The sequence below is a fragment of the Phocoena phocoena genome, chromosome 2 (genome assembly GCF_963924675.1).
Source record: "Phocoena phocoena chromosome 2, mPhoPho1.1, whole genome shotgun sequence".
Lineage (NCBI taxonomy): Eukaryota > Metazoa > Chordata > Mammalia > Artiodactyla > Phocoenidae > Phocoena > Phocoena phocoena.
Window position 1 is genome coordinate 152,286,112 of NC_089220.1, and position 16,346 is coordinate 152,302,457.

A 16,346-nucleotide genomic window follows, 5' to 3' on the forward strand; every position below is an offset into this window, starting at 1 on the left:
AGGCCACACAGGAGCAGGCGCCTCCAGACTGAGCTTCTGCAGAGACTCTGCCCTCATTACCTTTGTGCCCCGTTGGCCTGGCACAGAGATGTTAGTTGTTCCAATAAATATGCCGACTGCAGAATATGAAGGCATCCTGGTACTTCCTTCGTACTACTAACCCAGCTTGTGCCTCCACCTGCGTTAACGGTTCACAATGCGAAATATTGCAGGAAAAGAGGGGAAAGGCCTCCTGGAATTTTAGATAATCTTTCTTATGAAAAGGAAGCAGTTGTTTTCAACCGGGGTGATCTGGGGTTGTCACGCCAGGGAGGTGCATACAATGTGCAGGACAGCCCACCTACAACAAAAAATTCTTCGGCCAAAAACGGATAGTATGAGATTGAGAAAGCTAAAGTAATCACTTGGATAATCAAAGTTATTATTACCCTAAATCCTTTAACAGATTGCCTACCTTAGTCTGCGTCCTTCAGACTCAACTTTAAAAGAGAATACAGTTACAATGTCCTCATTCCTCCGACATAAATGACAGACTCAACTATAAAAGAGAATACAATGTCCTCAATGTAAATGACAGCACATACAGTGAGGCTTGTAACAATCAAGGGGAAAGGAGTTACCACTAAAAACTGTCTGTCTACAATCTGAATTAAATGAAAATACTGGGACTTCCCTCGTAGCACAGTGGTTAAGAATCCACCTGCCAATGCAGGGGACACGGGTTCGATCCCTGGTCCGGGAAGATCCCACATGCCACAGAGCAACTAAGCGCGTGTGCCACAACTACTGAGCCCATGTGCCACAACTACTGAAGACCACGTGCCTAGAGTCCATGCTCCGCAACAAGAAGCCCAGACACCACAACGAAGAGTAGCCCCCACTCACCACAACGAGAGAAAGCCCGTGAACAGCAAGGAAGACCCAACACAGCCAAAAATAAAATTAATTAACTTATTAAATAAATATATTAACGCACCCATTCCACCGGATGTCACTTACTCTCTGATGGGAACGAATCCTTGTTCTACACCACTACTAAGGATATCTAAGAGAGTCTAATAATTATATTGTACCAAGAAGTAATTCGGGGTCTACTCACAGTGAAGCCAGATGGCAGCACTCCACCAACCACTAGGGTCTTCAGCACTCTTCCCCAGCATCCGTTTTCAGCTCTAGTGAAGGAAATGAGCAGCTGTGTCAAGGCCAGTACAATACTTACTAGCTCTGAATTGTCAGGACACAAAAGACCAACAAGAGGGAGCTGGTTTCCAGAGTTTGGCTTTATTTTGCAGTACAGAAATCATTTGGAGCCATTGTGAGACAGACATCATTGAAGCAGAGGCTCTGTCAAATCAATACTGCGTTGCAGCAGCTTGGTCCATTGAAGAAGCCACACCTGGGATACAAAAGCAGCTTCTACGTTTACCTGCTTTATGATAGTTTCTTTCCCCTCTGCTCTCATCAAATTTATTAGATTAAAACACCGCACACAGGCTTCCTCCAAAATGACTCTCAAAGTCTGGAGTTTGGTTAGAATTGGAGGCCCACATAAACCCAGCTTGTGGCTATGCTGCCTGGGCACTGTTCTAACACTTGATGTAAATGTAAAGGGGTGGGGAGGAGTGAGGGATACTGTCCCCAAAGATGGAACGTTCGATTCCGTATCTCCTTAATGTCAAGAGGACAGATGGCACGCAAACTGTACTGGCACAGCTCTTGAGCAGCAGAAGCTCGTAACTGCAAAGGCTACACTGATTAAAAGATACAAATACTGTATCAAGTTCTCTGTATCAGTATCACAATGTTTTAAAACTGATCCTTCACTAGAAAAAACAAGCCAGTATTGGTTAAATTGAACAGAATGTGGGAACCTGCCAATTCTGAAGAGCCACTCCATGAAAACAAGTTAATACATGATATTAGAAAGGGGAAGAATATTTACTGGTACAGTGCTCTGCAATCTCTCAGCTTTGATTACAAAAGCAGGCCTTACAATATTGATTTCATACAATATGCATCATTTGCCAAATTTTAAGTTTGTCCTAATTAGATGATAACATGTACTGCTGTTAGTCTTCCCCATAGATGTCATTTTTCTTGCGCTTCATTTCCTCAAAGTCAAACTCGGATCCCATCATCCTCTTATAGATGTCCTTAATGTCATCACAGGTTGTCTCAAAGTGAGTTGTCGCATCATATGTACGGGATATAAAGATCTGGAAATGAAAGTCACAAAGACTTCAGACTATTTAGTGATGTCTCCCAATAAAGCCTGGTAATTACCCTTTTCACATTGCCACTCACCTGGCTTTCTGTTCCCAAATCTTTTGGTACAAGGAGGTCACTGATGCTTACGAATCTGGAGGGGAAAAAGAATTAAGTAAGCAGGGAAGTTGACACGCCCACTCACCGCTTTGCCTGAAATTCAAAACCCAGGCTGGTAAGAGATGATGGCTGCTCTCATTGTTCTCATGGGGTTCTGTTCACCATGGAGCCAAAGGCAATCCTGGGTTTGAGCTGCTATAAATGAACACATCACTTACTTCTGCTCAATTGGTTCCAAGAGTTCCAGAGCTGGTCTGATTTCTTTCTCGGGCTCCTTGGTCTCCACGGTTGTGCTGGCGATGGCAATGTACTTGCCCTGTGCGGCCACATTGTGTGCGGAGGAGATCATGCAGACATAGATATCTGCAAGCAAGCAAAGCCACCTCACTGCCAGGGTCTTTAAACCTTGTGCCTGTGTGTGCACTCAGTTTCACCCATACTTCACTGAGCTGTGAGTTAAAATTACTTGGAACAGACTGGATATTCTAAGATTAAGTTCTATATGGAGACAAACAAGGTCATACATAAAATATACAAATATTCAGCAACTCTTAGCCTACTGGAGATGAAGGATTTATGTGGCAGTGAACAGTGGACGGGGAGATGACAGTCTCTACCCAGATGTCACAGCTCACTGTGGAAACCTGTCTTCCTCTCTGAACCCTGCATTTAGAAAGGTTTTGAATAGCTAAGATAGGATTTATTTAACTACTGATTTCTCATTTTTTAAGCAATATAAAATTGCAAACACAATAAGCTATTCTTGAGTTGGCATAAGCTCATAATAATTCCATAGATTCTACTTGTCTGTATACTACTAGTTAACTACATAATTTCCAATATAGGAGGTAATTACTGGGTTCCCTTTACTCTTTTTACACTCTCCCTGACCCTGAGATCTACTTGGGAACCCTTGAAAGATTACTTTCGTCTGTGTCTCTTAGTTCTCATAATAATCTTCTGTGATTTCGTCTCTTACATGGAAAAAAAAATTAAAAGCTTTAGGGCTTCTAACTGAAAGGAAGATGGGAACAGCTAGTGGATGAAAGAAAACTGGTTAAAGCAAACAGATTAGGAATTACGATTTCAGAGCTAAGTCCTGATCTTTTTTTTTTAATTTATTTATTATTTATTTTTGTCTGCATTGGGTCTTCATTGCTGCACGCGGGCTTTCTCTATTTGTGGCGAGCAGGGGCTACTCTTCGTTGCATTTCACAGGCTTCTCATTGTGGTGGCTTCTCTTGTTGCAGAGCACAGGCTCTAGATGCGTGGGCTTCAGTAGTTGCGGCACATGGGCTCAGTAGTTGTGGCTCGCGGGCTCTGGAGGGCAGGCTCAGTAGTTGTGGCGCACGGGCTTAGTTGCTCCGCGGCATGTGGGATCTTCCCAGACCAGGGATCAAACCCGTGTCCCCCGCATTGGCAGGCGGATTCTTAACCACTGCGCCACTAGGGAAGTCCTGCTAAGTCCTGATCTCAATCAGAGAAATCAAAGTTGTTTTCTAGCACACTGCTAAAATCAAATACAAGTATTAAGTTGACAAATCATGACACAAAAGCAGTGCTGTCATCAGCTCAAAGTAACAGTGAAATCAGGTCAACTAATAAGCATAAACCTCCACAAGGCACACAATGTTCAAACCAGGCAAGACTGCCTGCTCATCCAGTCCAGCCTCTCAGTTCTACAGAAGAAATGGAGGCCCAAAGAGGGGGGTACAAGTCCAAGGCAGGGCTCCTAGGCAAACGTTTCTATTTCAAAGTGATGACTTAGGATCTCTACGAGCTAAAAGGGATACATCACATTTTATTTTCCATATGTAAACTAAAGTCTCTTCACTGTAATAGAGCAGATAAAATTTGTAATTTCTACACACATCTGCTTATCTTCAAAACTGACCTGACTTCCGATTGACTTGGTTCTGTGGAATAATGATCTGGCAGGAGTTGGCATCGTTGGTGTTCTTGATGGGGTGGCTGAGGATACAGATGACTCTGATCACCTGGCCCACTTTTTCGACTCGATCTTTCACGTAGCTGGGATCACAGATGAGCTGCTTACAGCGAGCAATCTGTAATAAAACATTAATGGGTATAATGATGCCATCGTTCTTGAACATCGCCTGTTATCTTCAAGTTAACTGTAGATAATTAGTGAATTATAGATAACTATTAAAACTAGCTTTGCCGACAATCCCTATAAAGTCTCCTGGAGCAAATCTATAAATTCTAAATCTTATTGAAATATTAGGAAAAGTGTGTTGCATGGTTTTCAGACACATAAGTTTTAAAACTGGGCAGAAGAGGGTTAAAATCCTGGCTCTACCCAACCTCAAAGAGGTTGTTGTTAGGATTAAATGAAACAGTGTATTTAAGGAATGTCATTATATGTAAATGGACCCAGTGAAAAGTAAATGGTCTATAAATAGTTCTTTCTAATATTAGAAACAGACCATAATCTTTCCTTTTAAGACTATCCTTACTAAGTAAAACTTAAGTTGCAAGATAAATTATGTATTATTATATTATCGTCTTCTCTTTCTATCAAAGCCCTGAAATGTCCTAAGAGGAAGCAGTTTCCTGAAGCAAAGAAAAATGGAATGAATAAAAAGAACTTTGAGATATCAGATTAAGACATTTATCCCTATTCCTAAACATCTATTATGTGTATGCTGGAAGCACAAGGTAGTTACAAAAGACCTACAACAATAGATGGTCAGATGGCCAGCTAGTGAGTATAGATTATATTGTCTGAACCCATAGAATACCATCAGGAATCCCCAAATATATATATATATATATATATATATATATTTTTTTTTTTTTTTTTTTTTTTTTTTTTTGCGGTACGCAGGGCGGAGCACAGGCTCCGGATGCTCAGGCCCAGCGGCCACAGCTCACGGGCCCAACCACTCCACGGCATGTGGGATTTCCCAGACCAGGACATGAACCGTGTCCCCTGCATTGGCAGGTGGACCCTCAACCACTACACCACCAGGGAAGCCCCCAAAATACTTTTTTAAACATAGTTTTTCAGTTTCTTTTTTGAACAGTTCCATTTGTAAAAGTTGATGGTTCATGAAATATGGTCTGGCTTGCAGACCAACAGCACTGGCACCATCTGAGAGGTTGCAAGAAAATGCAGACCCACCACAGACCTACTGAATGAGAAACGTGTACTCTGACAAAATTAACAATTTACATTCAATTCAAATTTGAGAAACACTGCTCAAAACTCCACCCGGCCAGTTCCTTGGCTAAACCCAAAATAAAATAATGTTAACAGTAATAATTAACATTACTAATATTTAATAATTTAATAATAATAAATTAAATAATAAAATAGTATTGGCCAAGCCCCAATTCAACCAATAAGTTATAAGTGGTACATATAAAGCTAAATTTAAATGAAAATTTGGGAGACAGACACCAACCCACACTACATATATAATACTTACCATTTAGAGCTCATTCATAATTTGTTTTAGTCTTAAGCAACAATCAACACAACAGAAAATATTAAACATTATCTATAAGTTTTCAGTCATTATGAATACCAAGTTACCATAAAGAAAACATACATAGTGTGAAATCTAGGATCGATGTCCATACCAAATTTAGTACTTATTAAACAAAGTTTTCTTTACAAGAATATAATATTTCTTAAATTGTAAAAGCTACTCACCTCTCCTTCAGATTTTACACCAATCACTTTTCCATTTTGCATAATGATTTCTTCAATTGGTTTATTCAGCATGTAGGTACCTCCATAAATAGCACTTAGCCTAGCAAAGTATTTAAACTATAATTAGTAATTATAATTGTAATTATAATCAATCAGTAATTTATAATTATTTCAACTACTAAAGTCTCCTTTCTTAGATTTTAATGAGTTACAGGAAACATGTATTTGTTCAGTTTCCTTCCAGAAGACATTAGTTTAAGTCATAAAAGCATCAATTCTAAAACAGTCAAAACCATGTAATGATGTCTCACATTCGTAGTTATCAAGTGCAAACAAACCACACTGACCAGTAATGGAATAACAGCTTGTAAGTCTAATCCTCCTGCATATTAAAAATTAAGACTCTGAACAACCAAAAGTCTATCAGAAAGCACACTGGACAGTGAGTAAAAGCAGGCAGAAACTAGACAAGAGACTTGAAGGAAGCAATTGGATGAGATCTTCATGTGGTTTGTATGGCTCTTCCCCTGACAGAATGACCTACCCAGTCCTTGTAACATGGGACAGCTAGAACAGAAGCAAAAAACCTGCAGTCTTACTGATTTAACATGCCATAAGATAGAGTTTGGGGCTGTATGAGGAGATAAAAATTGTGGGAGAAAGTCTTCCAAAACGGGGAGCAACCAAATTATAAAATCTCTTCAAATCCTTAACTAACTCCAGAAATGCTTGTACACAGGAGAGAGACTCCAAGGAACCCAGGAAAAAGCAAAAGCTAAACGGCAAAAAGACTTGAGGAGAAACTACAACTACAGGCCTTAAGGACAAATAAGTTTGAAGTTTGAAACTGCCATATTAGAGGAACTTGGTACATACAATGTGTACAGACAATGCACATGTGATACAAATGATACAAATGAACTTATTCAAAACACAGAAACAGACTTGGTACATACACCTCCATACACATACAAACAGGCACACACAAATGCATACATACACACACATATATGCAAATTAAATCCAACAATAAATTAAAAGGAAAATACATCATGAATAAGTAGTGTTTGCTCTAAGAATGCAAGGTTAATTTAATATCCAAAAATCAATATTACATTATGTACATATTATTTCATGGCTTTTAAAATTAGTTATGAGAATGAAAAAGAAAAATATGCATTTATACTGTTTTTTATCTTTATGTAATAAATTTTACCAGAGTTCTTTGCTTTTTCATGCAGATTCAGATTACCATTTGTGGTCACTTGGTTTCAACCTGAAGAGCTTCTTTAGTGTTTGTTGTAATGCAGATCTGCTAGCAAAAAATTATTTCAGTTTTTGTTTATTTGGGACAGTCTTTTATTCACTTTCACTTTTGAAACATAAAGTTGCTGGATATAGGATCCTTGGTTGACAGTTTTTTTTCTTTGAGTACTTTAAATATGTCACCTCACTGTCTTCTAGATTCCACTGTTTCTGCTGAGAAGTCGGCTGTTAATCTTATCAGGGGTCTATTATAAGCGACAAGTTATTTTTTTGTTGCTGCTTTCAAGATTATGTCCCTGTCTTTGACTTTGAGCATTTTTTTCCTATGATGTGTTTGTTTGTGACTCTCTGAATTTATACCACTTGGAGTTCATTGAGCTTCCTGGATGTCTATATTATTATTTTTCAATCAATTTGGGGAGCTTTCAGCTATTATTTCTCCAAATATTTTTTCTTCTCTGTTCTCTCTCCTCTCCTGCTACTCCCATTATACATAGGTTAATGTACTCTGAGTAATATTCCATTGTATGTATGTACCATATCTTATTTATCCATTCATCTGTCAATGAACACTTAGGTTGCTTCCATGTCCTGGCTATTATAAATAGAGCTGCAATGAACATTGTGTTACATGACTCTTCTTGAATTATGATTTTCGCAGGGTATATGCCCAGTAGTGGGATTGCTGGGCCATATGGTAGTTCTATTTTTAGTTTTTTAAGGAACCTCCATACTGTTCTCCATAGTGGCTGCACCAATTTACATTCCCACCAAAAGTGCAAGAGGGTTCCCTTTTCAACACACCCTCTCCAGCATTTATTGTTTGTAGATTTTTTTGATGATGGCCGTTCTGACTGGTGTGAGATGATATCTCAATGTAGTTTTGATTTGCATTTCTCTAATGATTAATGATGTTGAGCATCCTTTCATGTGTTTCTTGGCAATCTGTATATCTTCTTTGTAGAAATGTCTGTTTAGGTCTTCTGCCCATTTTTGCATTGGGTTGTTTGTTTTTTTTGATACTGAGCTGCATGAGCTGCTTGTAAATTTTGGAGATTAATCCTTTGTCAGTTGCTTCATTTGCAAATATTTTCTCCCATTCTGAGGGTTGTCTTTTCATCTTGTTTATGTTTTCCTTTGCTGTGCAAAAGCTTTTAAGTTTCATTAGGTCCCATTTGTTTATTTTTGCTTTTATTTCCATTTCTCTAGGAGGTGGGTCAAAAAGGATCTTGCTGTGATGTGTGTCATAGAGTGTTCTGCCTATGTTTTCCTCTAAAAGTTTGATAGTATGTGCCCTTACATTTAGGTCTTTAATGAATTTTGAGTTTATTTTTGTGTATGTTGTTAGGGAGTGTTCTAATTTCACTCTTTTACATTTAGCTGTCCAGTTTTTCCCAGCACCACTTATTGAAGAGTCTGTCTTTTCTCCATTGTATATTCTTGCCTCCTTTATCAAAGATAAGGTGACCATATGTGTGTGAGTTTTTCTCTGGTCATTCTATCCTGTTCCACTATCTATATTTCTGTTTTTGTGCCAGTACCATTCTGTCTTGATTACTGTAGCTTTGTAGTATAGTCGGAAGACAGGGAGCCTGATTCTTCCAGCTCCGTTTTTCTTTCTCAAGATTGCTTTGGCTATTCGGGGTCTTTTGTGTTCCCATGCAAATTGTGAAATTTTTTGTTCTAGTTCTGTGAAGAATGCCAATGGTAGTTTTATAGGGATTGCATTGAATCTGTAGATTGCTTTGGGTAGTAGAGTCATTTTCACAATATTGATTCTTCCAATCCAAGAACATGGTATATCTCTCCATCTATTTGTATCATCTTTGATTTCTTTCATCAGTGTCTTATAATTTTCTGCATACAGGACTTTTGTGTCCTTAGGTAGGTTTATTCCTAGGTATTTTATTCTTTTTGTTGCAATGGTAAATGGGAGTGTTTCCTTAATTTCTCTTTCAGATTTTTTTTATCATTAGTGTATAGGAATGCAAGAGACTTCTGTGCATAAACTTTGTATCCTGCTACTTTACCAAATTCATTGATTAGCTCTAGTAGTTTTCTGGTAGCATCTTTAGTATTCTCTATGTATAGTTTCATGTCATCTGCAAACAGTGACAGCTTTACTTCTTATCCGATTTGGATTCCTTTTCTTTCTTTTTCTTCTCTGATTGCTGTGGCTAAAAGTTCCAAAACTATAAAACTATGTTGAATAATAGTGGTGAGAGTGGGCAACCTTGTCTTGCTCCTCATCTTAGTGGAAATGGTTTCAGTTTTTCACCATTGAGAACAATGTTGGCTGTGGGTTTGTCATATACGACCTTTATTATGTTGAGGTAACTTCCCTCTCTGCCTACTTCCTGAAGGGTTTTTATCATAAATGGGTGTTGAATTTTGTTGAAACCTTTCTCTGCATCTATTGAGATGATCATATGGTTTTTCTCTTTCAGTTTATTAATATGGTGTATCACATTGATTGATTTGCGTATACTGAAGAATCTTTGCATTTCTGGGGTAAACTCCACTTGATCATGGTGTATGATCCATTTAATGTGCTCTTGGATTCTGTTTGCTAGTATTTTATTGAGGATTTTTGCATCTATGTTCATCAGTGATATTGGCCTGTAGTTTTCTTTTGTTATGACTTCTTTGTCTGATTTTGGTATCAGGATGATGGTGGCCTCATAGAATGAGTTTGGGAGTGTTCCTACCTCTGCTATATTTTGGAAGAGTTTGAGAAGGATAGGTGTTAGCTCTTCTCTAAATGTTTGATAGAATTCGCCTGTGCAGCCATCTGGTCTTGGGCTTTTGTTTGTTGGAAGATTTTTAATCACAGTTTCAATTTCACTGCTTGTGATTGGTCTGTTCATATTTTCTATTTCTTCCTGGTTCAGTCTTGGAAGGTTGTGCATTTCTAAGAAATTGTCCATTTCTTCCAGGTTGTTCATTTTATTAGCTTATATTTGCTTGTAGTAATCTCTCATGATCCTTTCTATTGCTGCAGTGTCAGTTATTACTTCTCCTTTTTCATTTCTAATTCTATTGATTTGAGTCTTCTCCCTTTTTTTTCTTGATGAGTCTGGCTAATGGTTTATCAGTTCTGTTTATCTTCTCAAAGAACCAGCTTTTAGTTTTATTAACCTTTGCTATCGTTTCCTTCATTTCTTTTTCATTTATTTATGAACTGATCTTTATGATTTCTTTCCTTCTGCTAGTTTTGGGATTTTTTGGTTCTTCTTTCTCTAATTGCTTTAAGTGTAAGGTTAGGTTGTTTATTTGAGATTTTTCTTGTTTGTTAATATAGGATTGCATTGCTATAAACTTGCCTCTTAGAACTGCTTTTGCTGCTTCCCATAAGTTTTGGGTCGTCATGTTTTCATTGTCATTTGTTTCTAGGTATTTTTTTATTTCCTCTTTGATTTCTTCAGTGATATCTTGCTTATTAAGTAGTGTGTTGTTTAGCCTCCAAGTGTTTGTATTTTTTACAGGTTTTTTCCTGTAATTGATATGTAGTCTCATAGCACTGTGGTCAGAAAAGATACTTGATACAATTTCAGTTTTCTTAAATTTACCAAGGCTTGATTTGTGACCCAAGATATGATCTATCCTAGAGAATGTTCCATGAGAACTTGAGAAGAAAGTGTATTCTGTTGTTTTTGGATGGAATGTCCTATAAATATCAATTAAGTCCATCTTGTTTAATGTAGCATTTAAAGCTTGTGTTTCCTTATTTATTTTCATTTTGGATGATCTGTCCATTGGTGAAAGTGCAGTGTTGAAGTCCCCTGCTATGATTGTGTTACTGTTGATTTCCCCTTTTATGGCTTTTAGTTTTTGCCTTATGTATTGAGGTGCTCCTATGTTGGGTGCATAAATATTTAGAATTGTTATATTTCTTCTTGGATTGATCCCTTTATCATTATGTAGTGTCCTTCTTTGTCTCTTGTAATAATAGTCTTTGTTTTAAAGTCTATTTTGTCTGATATGAGAATTGCTACTCCAGCTTTCTTTTGATTTCCATTTGCATGGAATATCCTTTTCCATCCCCTCACTTTCAGTCTGTATGTGTCCCTAGGTCTGAAGTGGGTCTCTTGTAGACAGCATATATATGGGTCTTGTTTCTGTATCCCTTCAGCCAATCTATGTCTTTTGGTTGGATCATTTAATCCATTTACATTTAAGGTAGTTATCGATATGTATGTTCCTATTACCATTTTTAAAATTGTTTTGGGTTTGTTATTGTAGGTCTTTTCCTTCTCTTGTGTTTCCTGCCTAGAGAAGTTCCTTTAGCATTTGTTGTAAAGCTGGTTTGGTGGTGCTGAATTCTCTTAGCTTTTGCTTGTCTGCAAAGGTTTTAATTTCTCCATCGAATCTGAACGCGATCCTTGCTGGGCAGAGTAATCTTGGTTGTAGGTTTTTTCCCTTTCATCAATTTAAATATGTCTTGCCACTCCTTCCTGTTTTGCAGAGTTTCTGCTGAAAGATCAGCTGTTTACCGTATGGGGATTCCCTTGTATGTTATTTGTTGTTTTCCTTTGCTGCTTTTAATATTTTTTCTTTGTATTTGTTTTGATAGTTTGATTAATATGTGTCTTGGCATGTTTCTCTTTGGATTTATCCTGTACGGGACTCTCTGTGCTTCCTGGACTTGATTGACTATTTCCTTTCCCATATTAGGGAAGTTTTCAACTATAATCTCTTCAAATATTTTCTCAGTCCCTTTCTTTTTCTCTTCTTCTTCTGGGACCCCTATAATTTGAATGTTGCTGTCTTTAATGTTGTCTCAGAGGTCTCTGAGACTGTCCTCAATTCTTTTCATTCTTTTTTCTTTATTCTGCTCTGCAGTACTTATTTCCACTATTTTATCTTCCAGGTCACTTATCTGTTCTTCTGCCTCAGTTATTCTGCTATTGATCCCTTCTAGAGAATTTTTAATTTCATTTATTGTGTTGTTCATCATTGTTTGCTTGATCTTTAGTTCTTCTAGGTCTTTGTTAAAGGTTTCTTGTATTTCTCCATTCTATTTCCAAGATTTTGGATCATCTTTATTATCATTCTGAATTCTTTTTCAGGTAGACTGCCTATTTCCTCTTCATTTGTTAGGTCTGGTGGGTTTTTACCTTGCTCCTTCATCTGCTGTGTGTTTCTCTGTCTTCTCATTTTGTTTACTTTACTGTGTTTGGGGTCTGCTTTTCACAGACTGCAGGTTAGTAATTCCTATTGTTTTTGGTGTCTGCCCCTAGTGGCTATGGTTGGTTCAGTGGGTTGTGTAAGCTTCCTGGTGGAGGGGACTAGTGCCTGTGTTCTGGTGGATGAGGCTGGATCTTGTCTTTCAGGTGGGCAGGTCCACATCTGGTGGTGTGTTTTGGGGTGTCTGTGACCTTATTATGCTTGTAGGTAGCCTCTCTGCTAATGGGTGGGGTTGTGTTCCTGTCCTGCTAGTTGTTTGACACAGGGTGTCCAGCACTGTAGCTTGCTGGTCATTGACTGGAGCTGGGTCTTGGCATTGAGATGGAGATATCTGGGAGATTTTTGCCATTTGATATTATGTGGAGCTGGGACGTCTCTGGTGGACCGATGTCCTGAACTTGGCTCTCCCACCTCAGAGGCACTGCCCTGACACCTGGCCAGAGCACCAAGAGCCTGTCATCCACACGGCTCAGAATAAAAGGGAGAAAAAAAGAAAGAAAGAAAAAAATGCAATAAAATAAAATAACGTTATTTAAAATTAAAAAATTAAGAAAAAATTTTAAAAGTAATAAAAAAAGAAAGAAGAGATCAACCAAACCAAATAACAAATGCACCAGTGATAACAGGCACTAAAAACTATACTAAAAAAAAAGAAGAAAAAAAAAACAGACAGACAGAACCCTAGGACAAATGGTAAAAGCAAAGCTACACAGACAAAATCATACACAGAAGCATACACATACACATTAACAAAAAAAGAAAAAGGGAAAAAAATATATATCGTTGCTCCCAACATCCACCTCCTCAAATTCTGATGATTTGTTGTCTATTCAGGTATTCCACAGAGGCAGGGTACATCAAGTTGATTTTGGAGATTTAAATCCGCTGCTCCTGAGGCCGCTGGGAGAGACTTCCCTTTCTCCTCTTTGTTCGCACAGCTCCTGGGGTTCAGCTTTGGATTTGGCCCTGCCTGTGCGTGTAGGTCGCCTAAGGGCTTCTGTTCTTCGCTCAGACAGGACGGGGTTAAAGGAGCAGCTGATTCGGGGGCTCTGGCTCTCTCAGGCTGGGGAGAGGAGGGGTACGGATGCGGGGCGAGCCTGCAGCGGCAGCGGCTGGCATGACGCTGCACCAGCCTCAGGCGTGCCGTGCATTCTCCCGGGGAAGTTGTCCCTGGATCACGGGACCCTGGCAGTGGCGGGCCGCACAGGCTCCTGGGAGGGGAGGTGTGGAGAGTGACCTGTGCTTGCACACAGGCTTCTTGGTGGCTGCAGCAGCAGCCTTAGCGTCTCATGCCCATCTCTGGGGTCTGCGCTGTTAGCCGCGGCTTGCGCCCGTCTCTGGAGCTCCTTTAAGCAGAGCTCTGAATCCCCTCTCCTCGCACACCGTGAAACAAAGAGACAAGAAAAAGTCTCTTGCCTTTTCGGCAGCTCCAGACATTTTCCCGGACTTACTCCTGGCTAGCTGTGGCGCACTAGTCCCTTCAGGCTGTGTTCACGCAGCCAACCCCAGTCCTCTGCCTGGGATCCAAACTCCGAAGCCCGAGCCTCAGCTCCCAGCCACAGCCCGCCCCAGCGGGTGAGCAGACAAGCCTCTCGGGCTGGTGAGTGCCGGTTGGCACTGGTCCTCTGTGCGGGAATCTCTCCGCTTTGCCCTGCGCACCCCTTTTGCTGCGCTCTCCTTCACGGCTCCGAAGCTTCCCCCCTAAGCAACCCGCAGTCTCCGCCAGTGAAGGGGCTTCCTAGTGTGTGGAAACCTATCCTCCTTCACGGCTCCCTCCCAGTGGTGCAGGTCCCGTCCCTATTCTTTTGTCTCTGTTTTTTCTTTTTTTTTTTTGCCCTACCCAGGTACGTGGGGACTTTCTTGCCATTTGGGAGGTCTGAGGTCTTCTGCCAGCGTTCAGTAGGTGTTCTGTAGGAGTTGTTCCACATGTAGATGTATTTCTGATGTATTTGTGGAGAGGAAGGTGATCTCCACGTCTTACTCTTCTGCCATCTTAAAGCCTCTTGTTCCTTTTTCTTTATGCTGTTTTTCAGCTTGATCAATAATCTCTGTTGATCTATATTCAAGCTTGCTAATTCTTTCTTCTTCCAGTTCTAATCACTGTTGAGTCCCTCTAGGTGTTTTTACTTCAATTATTTTACTTTTCAACTCCACACTTTCCATTTGGCTCGTTTTTGTAATTGCTCTTTGTTTTTTTTTAGAATTGGTTTCATAATTTCGCTTTATTGATATTCTTCATTTGATGTGATATTGTCAACATATCTTTCCTTACTTCTTTTACCACACTTTCCTTTAGTCTGTTGAACATGTTTATAATGGCTACTCTGAAGTCTTTCTTTCTTAAATACAATATTAGTCACTCTCACAAGAGTTTCTGTTGCTTGCTTTTTTCAGTGCATGGTCATACTTTTCTGTTTTCTTTTCATGACTCATAATTTTTGGTTGGAAGCTGAACATTTATGTAATAAATTGCCACAACTCTGTGTGCTGGTCTCCCCTCACCCCTTGGGGCCTTGTTACTGTTATTTGCTTATTTATTTGCTCAGTGACTCACTGGATTATCTTGGTGGTATCTATTTCCTCAAACACACAGTGTTAAGCTTCTGCTGTTTCTCCTTGGGGCTTTGGGAGAAAGCCCACAGTCACCCTACTGTGACAGTGGTATTGGTAGAGCTCTATTCCTCTAAAATAGATATTCTTAATAACTCTATATCTATTAATGAAATAAAATTTGTACTTAAAAAAACTCCCTATAAAGAAAATACAGGTCCCTAATGACTTCACTGATGAATTCTATTAAACATTTTTGGAAGAAATAATACCTATTTTAATCAGAGTATTTTGGAAATTAAAAGATGAGGGAATACTTACCAACTTATTCTGTGAAGCTAGAGTTACCCTCATACCAAAACTAAGATATCACAAGAAAAGTAAACTGTGGACCAATATCTCTCATGAACATACATGCCAAAATCCTTAACAAAATATAGCAATTCATGTCCAGTAATATAGAGAAAGGATAATGCATCCTAAGTAAATTTGGTTCATCCCAGGAATTCAAGGTTGGATGAACATTTGAAAATAATGTAATTCATCTTACTAGTAGATTAAAAAAAACTATATAATCCTCTCAATAGATGCAGACAAAATTCAACATTCATTTATGATAAAAGCTCTCAAAAACTAGGAATAAAAGGGCAAATCCTCAACCTAAAAAAGGACAGAAAACACCAAAGGTAACATTATACTTAATGGTGAAATATTGAATGCTTTCCCCATAGATCAATAATAAGATGTTTGCTCTCACCTCTTATATTCAATATTGCATTTGAGGACTTAACCAATGCAATAGGAAAAAAAGTACAGATTGGAAACAAAGTATTTTTTTTAAAGAAAAGTATTTTTATTTGCAATCAACATGTTTGTCTTAGAAAATCTTAAGGAATACACACACATACATACACACAAATAGCTATTAGATCTAATTAGCGAGTTTAGCAAGTTGCAGGATATAAGGTTGCTATGGGAACATCATTTGTATTTCTATATACTAGCAATAAGCCATTATAAATTAAAATTTCAAAATACCATAAAAATATGAAGAGATAAATATAACAAAATGTGCACAAGACCTGAACACTGGAAAATATAGATGTTGCTTAGAGAAAATATGAGAGACCTAAATAAATAGAGATATCATGTTCATGAATTCAAAGGTAGAATATTGAGACGTTAATTCTCTCCAAATTGATCTATGTATTAAACACAATCCCAGGCAATATCCTAGCAGCTGTGGGTTGTTTGGTTTTTTTGATTTGTTTGTTTTTGTGTGTGTATGTGTGTTTTGAGGTAGAAAATAAACTGATTCTAAAATTTATACAGAAATTCA

General features: G+C 38.6%; 1 protein-coding gene across 1 annotated transcript; it reads right to left on the reverse strand.

The window, feature by feature from the left end:
• Positions 1-2,069: 2,069 nt before the first annotated feature.
• LOC136119232 (rab GDP dissociation inhibitor beta-like) lies at positions 2,070-6,076 on the reverse strand. Its single transcript, XM_065872656.1, has 5 exons — positions 6,005-6,076; positions 4,220-4,391; positions 2,544-2,688; positions 2,305-2,359; positions 2,070-2,216 (listed from the first exon to the last, which is right to left on the reverse strand). Exons 1-5 carry the CDS (start codon positions 6,074-6,076, stop codon positions 2,070-2,072), a joined length of 591 nt encoding a protein of 196 aa, XP_065728728.1.
• Between the last annotated feature and the right edge of the window lie 10,270 nt (positions 6,077-16,346).